This window comes from Bos indicus x Bos taurus, chromosome 26, assembly GCF_003369695.1.
Source record: "Bos indicus x Bos taurus breed Angus x Brahman F1 hybrid chromosome 26, Bos_hybrid_MaternalHap_v2.0, whole genome shotgun sequence".
NCBI classification, from domain to species: Eukaryota; Metazoa; Chordata; class Mammalia; order Artiodactyla; family Bovidae; genus Bos; species Bos indicus x Bos taurus.
The window spans coordinates 27772870-27789268 of record NC_040101.1 but is presented as its reverse complement, the minus strand read 5'-3'; the positions used below and the strand labels follow the sequence as shown (position 1 = coordinate 27789268).

The window sequence follows — 16399 nt, the reverse complement described above, 5'->3', positions numbered from 1 at the left end:
TTTTCAGTGCTGGGAAGGTGTGCATGACAAATCCTCTTTCCAGTTATCTCAGGAACTTGTGAGCCTTGGAAGGACTAATACTGTCCTTCATGTGAAGACCGTGTGATGAGGTTTCCATTGGCCTAGACTCTTCAGCCTCATCTATAGCCCCGGCCAAACACAGCTTTGGGAAGAGCACAGTGGGAGACCAGAGCATTTCGGTGAATATATATGTGCCTAATTTGATTCATGAACCAATCTGTCTCATCCATAAAGTGGAGCAAAGGTATTTTATGGGCAGTGACCAGACCAAAAATTTCTGTCATTTTAAATTAGAAAATAGAATTACATTTATAGTTAAGAGTTGATGGGCTTGAGAGGAAGTGTTCTGTGCTCACTTGGGAGTACTTTTTGGGGTTAAAGCTCTTTAAAGGCACTTAAACTATTGTTTATACTTTAATTTTTATCTACCTTTATGGGAACAAGTCAGACAGTTGTGGCCTTGGGAGGAAGACATGATGTCTGAGGGCAGGGGAGAAATGCTTGAAATTGCCAGGCTAAACAGAAAACCAGCCTTGTTCGTTCTGCAAGTGAACGCTCTCCGTAGATGACTCGCTCTCTGCGGTGCCTCCACGCTCAGCAGTGAGAACACCGTGTACTGCTCTCCTGCTCCGGGAGGCGTGGGCTGGGACTGTGTGGGTTCCGGGAAGTCAGCTGGCTGCTGTGCCATGTGCATGTCCTCCCTGGGGGCCGTGCACCGAGTCTTTTTTCAAGGCTTCTCAGGTAGCCCCATGGTTGAGGTTTCATTTTCAGGGCCTCCCAAAGCTGTGTATCGTTTGAAATTGTTCCATTTGAGGAAAAACTTTAAGAATAGCTCTATGCTCTAGTCACCAAGAAAGAATGTCATGAGAAACCTAAGTGTTGAGACATAAGCTACTGAACTGAGGAGTCGGGATTAAGTGTATGGCAATAGTTAGATCATAGTTATCATTTTTCCCACCATCAAAGAAAGGTTAAATAGTTTCCATAACGTGGAATGTGGACAAGGCTCCTACCCTTAATGTAGACTTAGATATGCCGTTGTTTGTCTCAGGCTATTTGTGGTGAATAAGTGGAGTATTTTTAAATGCTGTGGCAGCCTTGGAAAAATTGCAGGGCTTTAAAGTTGCTGACAAAATATTTCTTAAACAAATAAATCTGATTTAGGAATATCTAAACATGGAGAAAGTACTTTTAAATCTGACATGTCACTGCAAGTGGCTTTTTAAAGTGGTTGCTTAAAAACAACACTAACATGTCAAAAGGATTTGTAGCTCTTAGTTGTTCTGTTAAGACCTGCTTTTCCTAAAAGCACCTTAGAAAGGTTATTTTAGGTCTCAAAGGATCTTATGGTAGAAAACTTAATGTCTGAACAGAACACTAAACTTTTTGGCTCTAAGTAACTTCTCTAAAGTACACCATTTGAGTTTTGCCTGACCACCTCTGTGGAGATGTGCGTGCAGGTGCGTCCTTCTGCAGAGGCTGGGCTGTGTTCTGACCAGCTGCTGGATATGCTGGGGTGCCTAGGGCCTTAAGAGTCTGAAAGTAAGTGGTGGTCACCATATACCCAGGAAAGAAATTCTGAAGAGTTGGCAGAGTTCCTCTCAGCCTAAACACCTTAAGTTTTTTGTTTTTTCTAAAAGAAAATTATAGTTTTATGTTTAACTTCCTTAATTATTAACAGAGAGAAGCTCACGTTTTAACAAGTCCAGTTACAGCTACTCTGAGTAGCCAGCTGCCCGTGGGCCACTTACTCACCAGCACTCCCCCAGTAGGAATGAATAATATGCAGAGAGACAACAGCTCTGCTCTGGGTCTCAGACTCATGGAATCCTGGGTCTTTAAAATATATTTTGGTGGTCCTAAAGCAAGCTGTGACCAATAGTGGAATTCTTATTTCAGGAGTGTGCTTTTTCACTTCTCAGTCTTTGGACCCACTACCAGAGACTCATCTCGCTGAAAAGAAATTCTTAGGTAAGATCTTATGTGAATAAAATGATACAAAATGGGTGGCAGCTTAAAGCAACGTGAGCTTGTTGGTCCTTACTCTAACAGGGAGAATATTTAAAGGTACTAAGTCAGCCAGATACTATCTAGCTTTGGGATCACTAAAGACATTGTCATATTGAGCAACATTTTCATCTTGAATGAGAATAATTAATATCTGGGGTGACCACATTTGCTACCATTTAAAACAGGAGCAGTATGTAATTGCTATCTGCAATAGCATTTCCAACCTAATACTTTAAAAGCGGCATTTAATTCCTAATAGATAACAGATGTACATGCCTTGATGTGACGATGTAAAGCCATATATATCGAAAGTGGTGAAGTAATATGGCCTTGGCTAAGTCACTGAGCTGTGTTCCCCACCTATAAAATGACTTTCGGAAAAAAGCCCCACGTTATAGTCCTGTACCAAAATAGTTTCATTAAAAACTCAGGCCCATTTAAGTGCTATAAATTTGGTCATTAATCATACTAGACTATGTTTCCTTTAAGAGAAAGTCAAATTGATATCACTTAGTCAAACCTACAGAGAAGGCGATGGCACCCCACTCCAGTACTCTTGCCTGGAAAATCCCATGGGCGGAGGAGCCTGGTAGGCTGCAGTCCATGGGGTCTCTAGGAGTCGGACACGACTGAGCGACTTCACTTTCATGCATTGGAGAAGGAAATGGCAACCCACTCCAGTGTTCTTGCCTGGAGAATCCCAGGGACGGGGGAGCCTGGTGGGCTGCTGTCTATGGGGTCGCACAGAGTCGGACACGACTGAAGCAACTTAGCAGTCAAACCTAAACCCACCTGAACTAGCAGTCTATAGTTGTGCTAAGGAAGGGCTCAAAGTCAGTATTAGAAATATTATACTTTATTGATTCTAGAGCAGCTAATCTACCATCCCGTGTTGACAAATAACAGTAAGAATGGAAGAAACATATGAAGGTTAAAGTGAGCATCTACACCACTGTGGAAAATGTTGTAACAAGGTTCACTGTTCTGAAGAGGCAGTTGTAATACCTTAAAGTGTACAGTAATGAGCCATTCTTGTTCCAAGCAACAAGAAGTAATTTCACTTGGGAGTCTGAAGTGAATTTATTCACACTGATTGTGCCCTCTGTTTTTGTAAATGGTTCTGACTCACAAAAAAGCCCTCTTCCCACCCTCTAATGCTTGAGTTTAAAAGACAAAGAGGATAGAGAAGGCTGGAATGGGGTGGCATGAGCTACCTGTATGGCCCACATTAATGAATTTTACTCACTTATGGTAAAGAAGGAGGCTCTGTTCTTTTCGGGTGGCTTGCTCCTTTGTCCTCTTTCAGCTAAATTCTTTCCACAGATTTACCTCAGATGGGAAAAAGACCATTTTGGGGGGAAAAAAAAAACAATTTTTTTTTTTTCAATTTTTGCTATCAATCTAAATACTGTTGATGTGGATGAAGACTTTTGCCTCAAAATGCAAGCACTACAGTCCATTCCAGACCAGGCCTACAGCAAGTAGAGAACACTCCTGCAAAGCCACTGACAGCACCTTACCAGAGTCATGGAAAACACCTGAAAGCTTGTAAAGAAACCCTGACCTTAACAGAAGACTACATTTGATAATGGAAATAATATATTTCTCCACTGATATACAATACTTATGCAATGCTGAAAAAGATGGGATTTCGGAGTAAGAGCACAATTTGTACCATCACATGTTTGGATCGCATCTTCCCACGGGCGTCCTTGCTCCACTCTGAGACCCTTCGCCACCCTTAGTGTATCTGGATAATACACCACCACACACCGATGATGAAACAAGACAAGGAAACCGCGTCACAAAGCCACGATGGAGCCAGTCGCATGCAGTTCAGCCCAGCTTTACCCTTACTTTCCTCCAATACAGACTCCAATTTTGAACCGTCTGCAAAGAGTGCAGACACACAGAACTAAAACAAGTATCTCCCTATGATTAGAATATTTTAGCCTTCAGAAACTTCCCAGATGTACCTTTGATGGAGCCCCCCCCACCCCCCACTAGGACCCACACAGGGACATCCTTTGCTCCTGTGAGTCCTGCCAGAACTTGTGTAATGAGTGCTCAGCATCTTCCTCCTCACTCCTCCTCTTCTTCCTCCTCATCATCATCTTCGTCATGGCAGTGTGTAATTTCCTGGGGGGCCAGTGGGAAGAGGTTGGGGGGCTTAATCTCACTAATCGACCGTGTCAGTTGGTGCCGCTTGTAGTCGGTATCTTTGAAATCCACTGATGTGCGGTTCCGGGTGGCGAGAGGGGACTCCATCTCATTGATATCTACATGTGTGTGTTCCACTGTTGACTCATGAGGCATCTACAACAAAGCCAGAAGTTCAGAAAGCAGGTGGAATAGACACAGCTGTCTCCCAGGTCCTAAGCCCTCTGCCTGTGTTAGATGGCCGCACAGAAACTCCCAAGCCCTCAGAACTGTGCCCAGATCAGATGCTCTAGTCTAAAACTGGTAAGATGGGAGAGAAATTACTATTTCACAGCTAAAAAGTGTTGAAATCTAGATGAGTATTATTAACAGAATATAGGAATATAAAATTACACGTCTCTCATTTAGTACTAAATAGAGGAAAGCCTTCACCATTCAAACAACTTCTAAATCTAATAGTGTCAAAGTTAAACTCTGTAACATTCTATCTTGATTGATCTTTCTCAGACTCCTTTTTGTGCAACCATGTAGGCTGGCCATGGGCTCTGCACATTAGAAAGAAATGATCTAAACTTTCCTGTGTCATGCAGATAGCTAACTGCAGAACTTGCCTTAACAGGTTATCTTAACTGTAAATAGTGGCCTTGGGCTGTATTAACTCACCAAGACGTGGGCCGCTCTGAAGAGGTAGCTGAATGGGTAGTACAGCAGGTTGATGAAAGATGCTGCGTAGAGATCAGCATAGCGCATCACCTGACTGGCAAAAAGGGTCTGCCGGGAGCCACTGCGGAACAGGCTCCCCATCATCCCGTAGCACATGTCCATGTCGTGAGTTACTTTCTAAAACAGAAAACAAGGTTAACGCTCAGCTCGTTCAGCAGACGTTTACTGAACACTGGCTATGTGCCACTGCCTGTATAAAATCAGAAATACAGAAATCACTTCAAGTTTATTGTCCAAATTTTCTCCCAAATCCCATTTGGTGGATACCTTAATACGTCTTTGGATGGAGCTGATATCTGGGCGCTCATTGCTGCTGCTGTCAAGGTGCCTGGAGACAAGAAAAATCCAGTGAAAATCTCTAGAAAGGATGTCTCATATATCTAGGTGACTCCTGAAGAGGTAGATGGTTTTTAGGGAAGAAATTTTTGATACGAGGAAACTTACTTGTAGAGTTCAGCCAAGAAAATATCCAAGCTCTGAAGCTCTTCGAAAAGTGCTAAAGTTTGGAAGAAAAAGGAAAATGTTTTAAGTAAATCAAAAACCATGTAGTTTTTAACTATTACTAAAAACTAAATTAAAAGGTTTCAGATATGGCTGAAGAGTAAAGCTGTACGTGAATGTATAAAATGACTTGCCTCACCTTCAGGAAAACCCATTATTAACACTGCTTGGAATCTGGCAGCAGATGACACCAGAATTTCCTCTTTAACTGCCCTTCCTCCTCCTCCTCAAAACCACTAACTATACAACTTTCCCAACTGGATGCTGATTCTGAGCTTAGGAAGTGCCAATTCATACCCCATTTTGGGTATGTCAGCAAAGCAAGTGTTAACAGTTTCACTTTTGGGTAAGAAAATGAGTCACAAGTTCAGAAAACAGAACCAGATCAACTAAATTTCTGAGGTTCCATAGGTAGAAAGCTGAAAAGAAAGGGAAAGTGTTAGTCGCTCAGTTGTGTCCGAATCTTTGTGACCCCATGGAGCCTGCCAGGCTCCTCTGTTCATGGGATTTTCCAGGCAAGAATACTGGAGTGGGTTGCCATGGCTAGCCACAAAGTCCCACCAAGAACTACAAGCAGTAGCAACAGCCAAATATGTTGTAAGCATTCCAGCCTTTCTCAGCCTGGGGTCCCCAAAGAGAATTAAGCAGTGATGCATCCACTTATATAACAAATATTCTTGATCTACTATCTGTGGGAGAACTGAGAGTCATATCAAATCATCTTTGTTTTGAGGTTCAAACAAGGAGCCTCAGTTGAGAAAGGTTGTTACTTCTATCTCCTTTATAAACACAGTCTCAGTTAAATCTCAGCAACTTTATGATAGTAGGTATTATCTGCATTTTCACATCTGAGGATACTAAGGCACAGGGTGTCTCAGCATCTGCCTAAGGGCATGAAGATATTAAGTGGTAGAGCCAGGGTTACTACCTGAGGCAGGCTGAGTTTTCAGAGCAGTAACATTCTGTATTTTAAAAGAATTCAAGAAAAAGGGGAAACAAGATAATCTCTCCAAATTCTGGACCTGTGTGGAGTATGTGGCTATATGAGAAAGAGGTGCTTAAATATTAGGACCCGCCTCTGACCTCCTCTGACTCCCTGCATACAAAGTAATGGTTCATCAAAGAGGACTGATTCACAGCTAGCCGTCAAGATATAAACTAGCAATAGAAGAGACTTATAAAGTAAGAATACTGGTTCCTTACAACTCTTATCGGTCCAGACATGCAGTTCCTGTGCGAGTTCAGGAATCACCAAGAAAGTTCGCCACCCTTGCCGTTTCTTTGATTTTAAAATGTCCCCAAAAATGTGATCTCCAATATACAAAATATCTTTGCCCTTGGCTCCCAACAGGTCACAAACTGTATCAGATGAACCTGAAACAATGCAATGAGAAAATAAAAACCAGCATTCCAAGTACCGTAACCATTAAATAGTATATAGATTAATTTTATTCTTTTAAGTATGTGAGGAATAGACTGGAAAAAGGGCTCACCTTTCTTAAGACAAAGACTCACCATTGTTTTTTTCATCATTCTTTTTACTGCCTCTATGACAAGGCCTTTAGCTCCACTGTGCTGACCAGAGCTCTCAATCCCCAAATCCAAGAGCAATAAAACCACGTCTCAGCTTGAGGGACCATAACCCTCCAAAGTACCACTACTATTTCTCCTCACAGGTCTGCCAGTAGGGTGGCTTTGTTCAACTGCTTCTCATTCCAATAAAATATGCATCTATGTCTGCAGGGACTCCTAAAACCCCCTTGAGGCCTTGGGAACCACCCACATGATTCCAACACTGAGAAAATGCCTCTAATGTGCAGAGGAGGAGGACAGGAAAAACTGGTCCTTTTAGTGAAAATCAAATTAGGACATGCTGACTTCTCAAACCCATCCTCCCAACTCTTTAGTAGATGACTGAAGTGTTTACCTTCAGGAGACGCTATCTTTAGAATACTAAAGAACATCAGTAGCATGGTGTCAGGAGGACACCAAAGCTTTCATGGTGAGATTCAAGCACAGACTTACATAAAGGAAAGTGCGTGACTCACCCCCAGAGTAGACGATGCCATGCTGTAAGGGGCCCGTGTAGGTACCAATTTTCAGCTTGCCAGTTTTCTGTGAGAAAAGAAACTGGATTTTGTAAAGCTATCACGATCTCCACCAAAAATGCTCCTTGGCTAGGCTGCCAAATGAATGTCACTTTTGAATTACATTCATTTGAATTATTCAGCTGTATTAATTGAGACCAAAACTCTAACTTCAAAAGAGGAGATAAAGCTAGTAAGTTAAAAATACCTGTTTCCTGGGGGAAGAATAGGAGTGGGGGAAGGAAGAACATGAAGGATAACCGCTCGTGGACAGGCCATCCTCTCAACTTACAGTATCCACCTGACGCAGTACTGTGCCTTCTCCGAAGAACAGTGGTTTCCGTGCGTCCACCAAGATCAGGTCAAAGTAGGACTGCCACGGCCGATGAGAGCTCCCAGGCTGATAAGGAAGAAACAGCAAAAGCCGAAACGTCACTCCTAATCTAAAAGCGCTACTGTTGCATCTCAAGTCGGATGAAAGCAACATATAAACACTAAGTAAACCAGAAAACGCCACTATTAAAAGCATACTGTGGCTTATAAGCCACATCCTCTTGAGAGCAGGCAAAGTGAAAATATAAACAATGACTCTAATAATCTGATTTTAAATTGTTTCACCTACTTATTAATTTATTTCAAGCAATTTAATGTATGACAGAGTGTGCTCATACTCTAAAAATGGGCTTAAGAGGCTCAAAGAGGCTAAGGAGAGATGCAAAAAGACAAATATGTAAGAGGTGGACTAAGAAAAAGGCAGTTTAGCATCAGAACTGAAGTATACAGCTAACACAGAACTATTATTAGCAAATTTTATGGGTTATGCTTTCAGAATGGTGGTTCCAGGTACACACTGGTCTTTGGCTCATACTGCAGGCTAATCAGCACGAATGTGGAAGGTATGCCCATTAACATTACTTTATCCTGAACTGGAACCATGGCTTTTAATCTTTTAAGGTCAAGACAAAGAGCACTAAATACTGTGCTTCTGGGTGATCTCAAAAGTCATTAACGAACATTTATTCAGAGAAGCCTAGTGACTAGAAACCTAGTGACTAAACCTGGGTCTCTTGCATCGCAGGCAGATTCTTTACCATTTGAGCCACCAGGGAAGGCCCCTAAATTGTGATTAGTATTCATTAAATCTAAGTATGGCCATACAGAAGGAATGAAGAGAAGACTTCTCTGCTAAGTATCAAAGTGAGCTGTTCTTTTGACACACATCTCAGCAATTACTAACAGCAGAATATAGAAGTTGCTAAGAATATATACATTTTCTCTTTCTTTTAATAAGATTATCTCCTTCAACCTGAAAATTCCTTTTTGCCACACAAATTTAGCAATTCTGTATAATTCCTGGGCATAAAATTCTGATCCCATCCTACTAAATACCACACGAATCTCTTATTTCTGTCTACCAAGTTTTCAAATTGCTAGCAACTTTAAATTATACTAGCTCCTGCATTACTTCTAATATTAATGAAGTTTTCTGGATGGCTCCTGACCAATTCCTTATGCTCAATATTCCAGAATATTAAATGCATTCATTATTACTAAACCAACAGTCTGTTATATTACAGAGAGTACCTTGGGGCCATGTGGGAAATCAAACAGGTAAGTCATAATTTTCTGGAAAAAAGAAAATCCAACATAAGATCCATTTACTACTTCTGCAAGAGATATAGGACACCTAAGTAAAGCACACACAAGCTTTTAATAAGACGTGTCTTTTTCAATACAAGCTTTGTTACATTCTTGTTTCCTCTAAAGTTTATGAAATCATGGGAGTTGAAGCTAGAAATTAATGCTTCATCACAGCAAACAAATGCAAGCCTTCTGACATTCTCAGTAGAACACAGGGTTCTTCTAGGAGATATTTTTATACAGATTCATCCCCATATTCCTATCAAGTTCTCCAAGTGGACCGGAACATGTATTTGGAGGTAAGGGGTATCTGAGATAAGGGTGTACAGAAAACTGATGACTCACATGGAAATAACACACTGTGGCCCTCTTGCTACTGTTCCCAGGACAATCAAGCCAACTTACTCCAAATCACCAGATTTCTAAATCAGCATTTTACATAAAGAGGGTTAGCGAGCACTAAGCTTGCTAGGACTATGAACTTGTAACCAGCTTAGCAAAAGTAACATGAGGTTAAGGAATTAAATCAGCTTTTCTATATGCTTTAATCATGGCAAAAATTTTAAGAGGTAGTAAATTCTGATGGCTAAGAGTCAAAACATCTTTTTACCATTTATTGCTGTCTGGCTCCCAACGGCAGGGAGGGAACGTATGTACACATGTAATAAAGGGTGTAACTTTTCAAGTTGTAGAATGACACATGAAGACACAGAAGACATTTTAATCAGCACAAATGTTTTAAATAACCTCAAAATGAAAACCTTTAAGTAGCAAATTGTAATCAGGGAAAATTGTCAAAAGAAACGTTCATAAAAATTTGAGAACCACTATGATGTGTGCCATTTATTTTTGCTTTTTTCATTCTGTTTTCAAAATGAAATGGCAAAAAACTACTCTCACTTAATAAACTACCTTCTTCATTATATTCACAGTTCTTCAGTCCAAAATAATTCCTTTGTATAAAGAAACAAATATATTAAGCACTTACATCTGTATATTTATAGTCACTGTTGGTGGCAAGAAATACTTTTCCTACTTCCTTCATCCGGCTCAGAAGCAAAGGCAGTTTTCCCTGAAATGTAATTATGATGATGAGCGAAACAGTAAAACACAAACACAGATCTTCCGCATGTGATGGGGTTATGTCCCGATAATACACTGAACATGGCAGCGAGCCTCGTCTACCTAAAATGTGCTGAGAACATACATTACCCTACAGTTGGGCAAAATCATCTAACACAAAGTCTACTGTAACTTCTAGAACACTGTACTTAGAGTGAAAAGCAGAATGGATGTTCCAGTTGTTTACCCTTGTGACCTCTTAGCTGATTAGGAGCTATGGCTCCCTGCTGCTGCCCAGCATCTCAGGAGAGGGCATATCACTAGGCCAGGAAAAGATTCAAAATTCAACACACAGTTTATACTGAAATGTATCACCAAATATATATATATATGGTTCCTGTGAGAGTGAAAATATATATATATATTCACCTACACTGTGGAGTGGTCAGATACTGGACTTTTTTTTTTTTTTTGTCTACGGAAACAGGAACAGGTGATGCTCTTTAAGGGACAGTTGGTTGGTTTCAGAATTTTGCATTTAGAAGACCACATGTTGAATTATTATATATGTAGAATATATATGGTGTATATAATAGACATATATAAAATATATAATTATATGCCTATTAAAAACATAACTCTAACTTCCTCTTTATGTCTGTCTCAGGAAAGAGTTTAAATTACCTTGTAATCTCTTAAAGTAAGTGAATTAAGTGTGTTATAGATTAGGAGAAGCCAATTTAAAAAAATCAGCTAAGTACTCTATGGAGAGCATCAGCTATGGTCTCAGTATGTACACTTTCATTTTATGAAACACCTTGCAGAAATGGCATGATGTGTATAGAATGCAACTTGCAAGTACCCAGACTCATCTGCAGCTCCATGAAGAAATTCTGACTCCTGATGTGACCAGAAAGAAAACAGCCTTTCCTTCTCTCACAGTAAATAGGTTCCTTCACTCAAATCCTCTTGTACCTCTCCTGAACCCCTCAGTGTTCTTTCTTGAAACAATCATGGATGTGGGAGTGGATGGGAAATAGGAGGTACAAAGTCTGAAAATAAGACATCTTTACCAAAGAACTTTGAGGAAATAATTGTATCTACTACTATTACTCCATAAGAAAGGAAGAAGTTATCTCATCTCAGTGCTGTGTGTGTGTGTTTGTGTATTATTTATTTTGAAATAATTTCAGACTTAACAGAAAAGTTGTAAAAATAGTACAGAGGGTTCCCATGTATTCGTCATCCAGCTTCCCTTAATCTTAACCCCAGTACAATGATCAAAACTAAGAAATTGACACAATGCTATTAACTATAGACATTTAAAATTTTTATTATGTTTACCACTAATGTCTTTTGAAGTATTTTAAAGCTTTCCTCATTATTCCCAGTTGATAGGTTAAAGACAATTTAAATAACAGTCACACATGTATATTTTTTTTAGATGATCTAGTGCCATGGTTATGATTCAGAGTACACTAAGGTGTGACTTTTGGCTTTCTACTTACTAACTGTATGAACTTGGGCAAATTACTTAATCCTGAGTCCCCAGTTTCTTCATCTCGAAACAGGAGGTAAGAAAAACTAACTCAGGGTTTTATGGAAGGTTAAATGGGATAATGAATGTAAACACTTAGCACAGTGATGTGTACACATTAACCACTCTAGCTGCTATTACTATAATTCGAGCTAAAAGGATAAATGAAATACTGGTCCTCTTTTCCTAATAAAAAAATAGGAAAAACAAACCCCATGCTCCACCTGAGAATACTTGGTGATTATACTTGGCATGTGTTAAACTGCCAAGACAAAGAAATATCTTCTTTTGTCCATTTCATTATAAATAAGCTTGTTAATTTCCCTAATAGGTAAAGGAAACTATCATGCAGATCTACTTTTCCCTTTACTACTTACATCTTTGACTACATACTTCTCAAGATTTTCAACTGTCTTTTCCTTAAGGGAACCCTAGAGAAAGAAAGAAAAAAAAAAGCAAGCAAGAAAAGAACAAAATCAGTTTTTAAGTTTATTATAAAAACTGTGTCTACTATTAGCTTAAATGCACTTCTTAAATATTTCTAAAATTAAAATGGCAGATGTGATTTGCTGCAACTCTGCCTCCAAAGTGTATTTAAAATATAAATCAAAAGGAATTTCATATTTAATTCAGCACAATTTATAATAAATGTAAACATATTATTAATCAGTTAATGTTATCAGCCAAGCGGGAGGTATTTGGAAAAAACAAATGGACCATAATCATCCTGAAAGGATATGTCAAGTATAACCCTAACATTAAAATCTCTTCTAGTAAGTCTGGAAAATGCAAACTGAAATAAGATCTAGAAGCCAAGCACCACCACTGAGGAAAGACCAGCATTACCTCTGTAAGCCAGCCAGCCAAAGACAAGGACAAAAGTACTCTAGAGAGCTATTACTAGAGGCAAATCCCCCTTTTTTAACAGGTGAAAAACTCTGCTCTGTTTGCACTTGGAAAGTTAATGTCAGAGCATAAAAGACACATGCCAGGCAGTAAGCAGGTAAAGAAGCAGCTCCTAGGTACCTTGTAATGAACCCAGTCAACTGCGTCTCTTACATCCTGGAACATACTCCGGTAAGACATGAAGAGGTCCCCATCTTTAAATCCTGTTTCACAGCTACAGAAAGATGAAAAGAACATGACAGGGAATCCAAAGGAGGGTAAATAAAGGGAATACCAAACACTGCCCAGGGGACCCAAAGGTTCCTTTGTCACATAATAAAGGCTGTGTGGCTAATTCAGAAAATAATCACTCCCTAATGAAAATCCATTCTGACCATCAGAGATGACTACAGTGTTCAATGGAATATAGTAACTGTGAACAGATACAAAATGGTAGAAGAGTATGATGGAGGCTAAAAGGCTAGTGTTCCAAAAATAACAGGTTGTTTTATTCATCACTTGTAAGAAACAGGTTCCCATCAAAGAAACAAAATTGGTAATTTAGGTTCTCTCCACCCTGACTTTTTTGACACTGTTTCTAGGTACTAAGGTATTGTCTATTTTTTATATATCTTAGTGACTTAGTGCTCAACCAAATGTAGTGCCTTGAAGTGGGTAAGGCCTAAAGAGGATAAGAAGTTAGCAAACTCTGGCACATATGGCCAAACTTACAATTCCCCCTAGAAAGGAAAGGAAATCTTTTTCAAGACTTAAGCACATTTTTACTTCAGGGAGGATAAATAGTATCTTCCTCAATCAAATATTGCTGGGCCTGGGAATGAAACGAAATTACTACCCCTGAATGGCTCCTGGGTAGCTGCTGTGAAATGAGTTGGGGGGTTTTAGTGCAATTCTGCTTGGACAGATAATCATCACACAAACCTCCCACTCAGTTGTCACAATTAGCACCTCTGCTGGCCGTCTTCATTCCCAGGAGAAGCCAATCAGAAGTGGTCCCTTCCAAACATGGCTGCAGCACACTGGCAAGGAGAGGGCCGTGTGGGAGGTGAGAGCCTGCATGGAGCTGCTGGTGCTGTCCCATCTCTCAGGCTGGCAATGTAGCATCTCTCACTAGCACTAAATTCACTTCAGAAAAGCAGAAAAGACCTACAATGGCCAGTTCTCTAAAACCCTGTACATTAATTTTAAAAAATCAATTGGAAAAAGAAAATTATAGTACACACATACCTGGTGTATCTGGGACAATTAGTAAAAAAATCTACTAGGCAGGCCAACAGGTAGGTCTCTGAAAAATGAAGAATAGATATTCATAAGCTATAAGTGAGATAATTAAAATCTGTTTATCTCCCTTGAGCAAAGACAAATGATCATGGAAAGAAGGGGAGACATCAGTATATGTAAGCATAGAATGAATCTACCTGGTAGGTTGAATAGTGTGTTCAGAATGTAAAATCTTTCAGTGTCATCTCGTTGAATAAATTTATTTGGATACTGCTCTCTAGTTTCTGGTCTGAAAGAAAAAAAAAAATTAACTGACATTCAAAAATAATATAACTCATTCAAAAATTAATTCAAATATTTTGGTGGCTATATGCAAGGTGGGGTTCCAAATAAAACACATGGAAAACTCTGAAAATGAAGAGGCTCACTCACTGTTTCAGCCCCTAAAACATTCTCAGTCTGGCTAAGGGAGGGAGTCGCACACACAGACAATTGTACAGGTCCAAAACAGAACTGCCGCAAGAAAGGTGCAAAGAGCTATGAGAAAAAGAGGAAGGGAAGACAGACCATTTCAACTTAATGGGTAGAGAAAACGGAATGCAGAGAGGAAAACCTAGGAAGAATCCATGAAAGTCATGGCATATGAGCTGATCCTTAAAACCTAAACAGCCCAATCCAGAAACTAGTCAGATTCAAGTGGAGAAAGGGGAACAGAAAAATAAAGCTAGAAAGATGAATTGAGGCAATCATGCTATTGTTTTTATACACTTTTCACCTGAGCTAAATTATAAAAGTATTAAATTAGTAGGAGTATTAGGATAAAATGGAAAAAGAAATGTGATGTGTTGCAAAAAACGGCTACAAGTCTTTCCTATCCCTTAGTAGTGTGACTTTGCAGTTTCTCCAATTAAGAGGCACAGTCTCTCTCTCTATCCTTGAATACAGGCTTGAGTAGCAGAAAACGGGATCCAAGAAGACTTGGAAAACACTTGTGCATTAGAGCCAGTGTACTCCTGCTGGAGAATCAAAGGCCCCATGCAGAAATGAGGTGCCCCTGCCGACAGGCTGCTCACTGTCAGACATGTGCATGAGGCCATTCGCAATTTTGACCTAAATCAAATGGCTACTAGTTTAAGCCACTAAGTTTTGAAGTCATTTATTATACAGCAAGAACTAACCCCAGTCCATGGGGTTGCAAAGAGTCGCACATGACTGAGCGGCTGAACTGAAGAACTAACTGACACAGACACAGAGGCCTGGGAAACCAGTTAGGGGTTCCTGCAGGAGGCCAGCTGAAAGCATGAGGGGCATGGGCACATCCTAGAGTGGGCGCAAAGGAAACTAAAGAGAAGAATTACTCAAAAGGGACTGCCAAGGTACAAAGAACAGGCAACTGAACAGATGTGGTAGACGAGGGACACAGGGCCAAAGATGATAATTCTTACACTAAGGTATCTCTGAGAGGGTGGTGGTAACATTAACTGAAACATAAAAACTAGATAAAATACAAGAGGAGTTTTATTTTGGATATGTTAATCTGGAAGTAAACATTTTTATAGGCAATTAGAAACAAAGGTCAAGAACTTAAAACAGAGATTCAAATTTGAGAGGTTGCTGTGATCATCTACACACAGGTTAACAGGTGCAGTCAGGTAGACTATTAGAGCAGAAGAGGCCACCTGAGTGTAGAGAAAAAAGAGAAGACTGTGTCGAGGGCCACAGCAAACATTCAGAGTTTAAAAGAAAAAGCCAGTGAAACAAACAGAAATTGTTAAAGATGCATGAGAACCTTGAAGAGTGAAATAAAACACTGCAAGAAGAGGAAGGGGATAGTACTAATTATTACAGAGAAAACAAAAAGGAGAAAAACGAAAATATAAAAATGCACAGTCCTCACAATGAATATATGAAGATTAACCAATTTAAATAAAGGACATCAAATTTAAATTCATACTCAGGATAACTTGGGTAATGTTTGTTAACTACAAATGTCATACACTCTACTTAGGAATATAAAATCACATTGGTTCCCTGTCCTAGTCAGCATTCTGAAGTAAGAGTTCCCAATGAAGAATAACTTTGTGGAATATCGTATCTTCTAGCCTTCCAAGATTTTCTGTAATGAAAATTAAAGCAGAAAGGAATAGTAATGATATACTTTCCTCAGTTAGGTTAGGTAAGATGACATTGTCCTCTTAAATATCTTTCCCTATTCCCTTCATCATTTAAGAGTAATTCCTTTACATAGGAAACTTAATCATTAGGCAATTAGAACCCAAACTGACTTATAAATACAGTTAGCAATTACATTTTGTTTAAGTGTCAAGTTATGCTAGTATACCTTTAAAATGAAAACTGACTCACGGAGAGGTAATATATTATAAAAGAAGGGATGCTAGACTTAGAGTTAGGAAGAAAACAGAGTTCAGTATTGCTAACTATCTGTGACCCACAGAATAAAGATTTGACCTCAACATTATCCTAACCTAAAACTTTAAAAGCCTTTATTTTACTATTGCCTGAAAAGAGG

At 39.5% G+C, this 16399-nt stretch overlaps 1 protein-coding gene across 3 annotated transcripts in view; it reads right to left on the bottom strand.

Annotated features, from left to right (window-relative positions):
- Positions 1–2865: 2865 nt before the first annotated feature.
- Positions 2866–16399, bottom strand: part of NT5C2 (5'-nucleotidase, cytosolic II) — a 97826-nt gene continuing 84292 nt past the window's right edge. Inside the window, exons 7-19 of one of the 3 annotated variants that reach the window (XM_027528647.1) lie at positions 14067–14158; positions 13876–13933; positions 12769–12862; positions 12120–12173; positions 10132–10215; positions 9087–9128; positions 7795–7902; positions 7464–7530; positions 6619–6789; positions 5359–5410; positions 5182–5242; positions 4855–5031; positions 2866–4347 (exon numbers count right to left, since the gene is read on the bottom strand). In XM_027528647.1, the coding sequence (XP_027384448.1) occupies positions 4114–4347; positions 4855–5031; positions 5182–5242; positions 5359–5410; positions 6619–6789; positions 7464–7530; positions 7795–7902; positions 9087–9128; positions 10132–10215; positions 12120–12173; positions 12769–12862; positions 13876–13933; positions 14067–14158 (1294 nt within the window). In that variant the 3' untranslated portion in view covers positions 2866–4113. The remainder of the gene's footprint in view (positions 4348–4854; positions 5032–5181; positions 5243–5358; positions 5411–6618; positions 6790–7463; positions 7531–7794; positions 7903–9086; positions 9129–10131; positions 10216–12119; positions 12174–12768; positions 12863–13875; positions 13934–14066; positions 14159–16399) is intronic. The other 2 variants (XM_027528648.1, XM_027528649.1) reach the window with 2 other exon arrangements.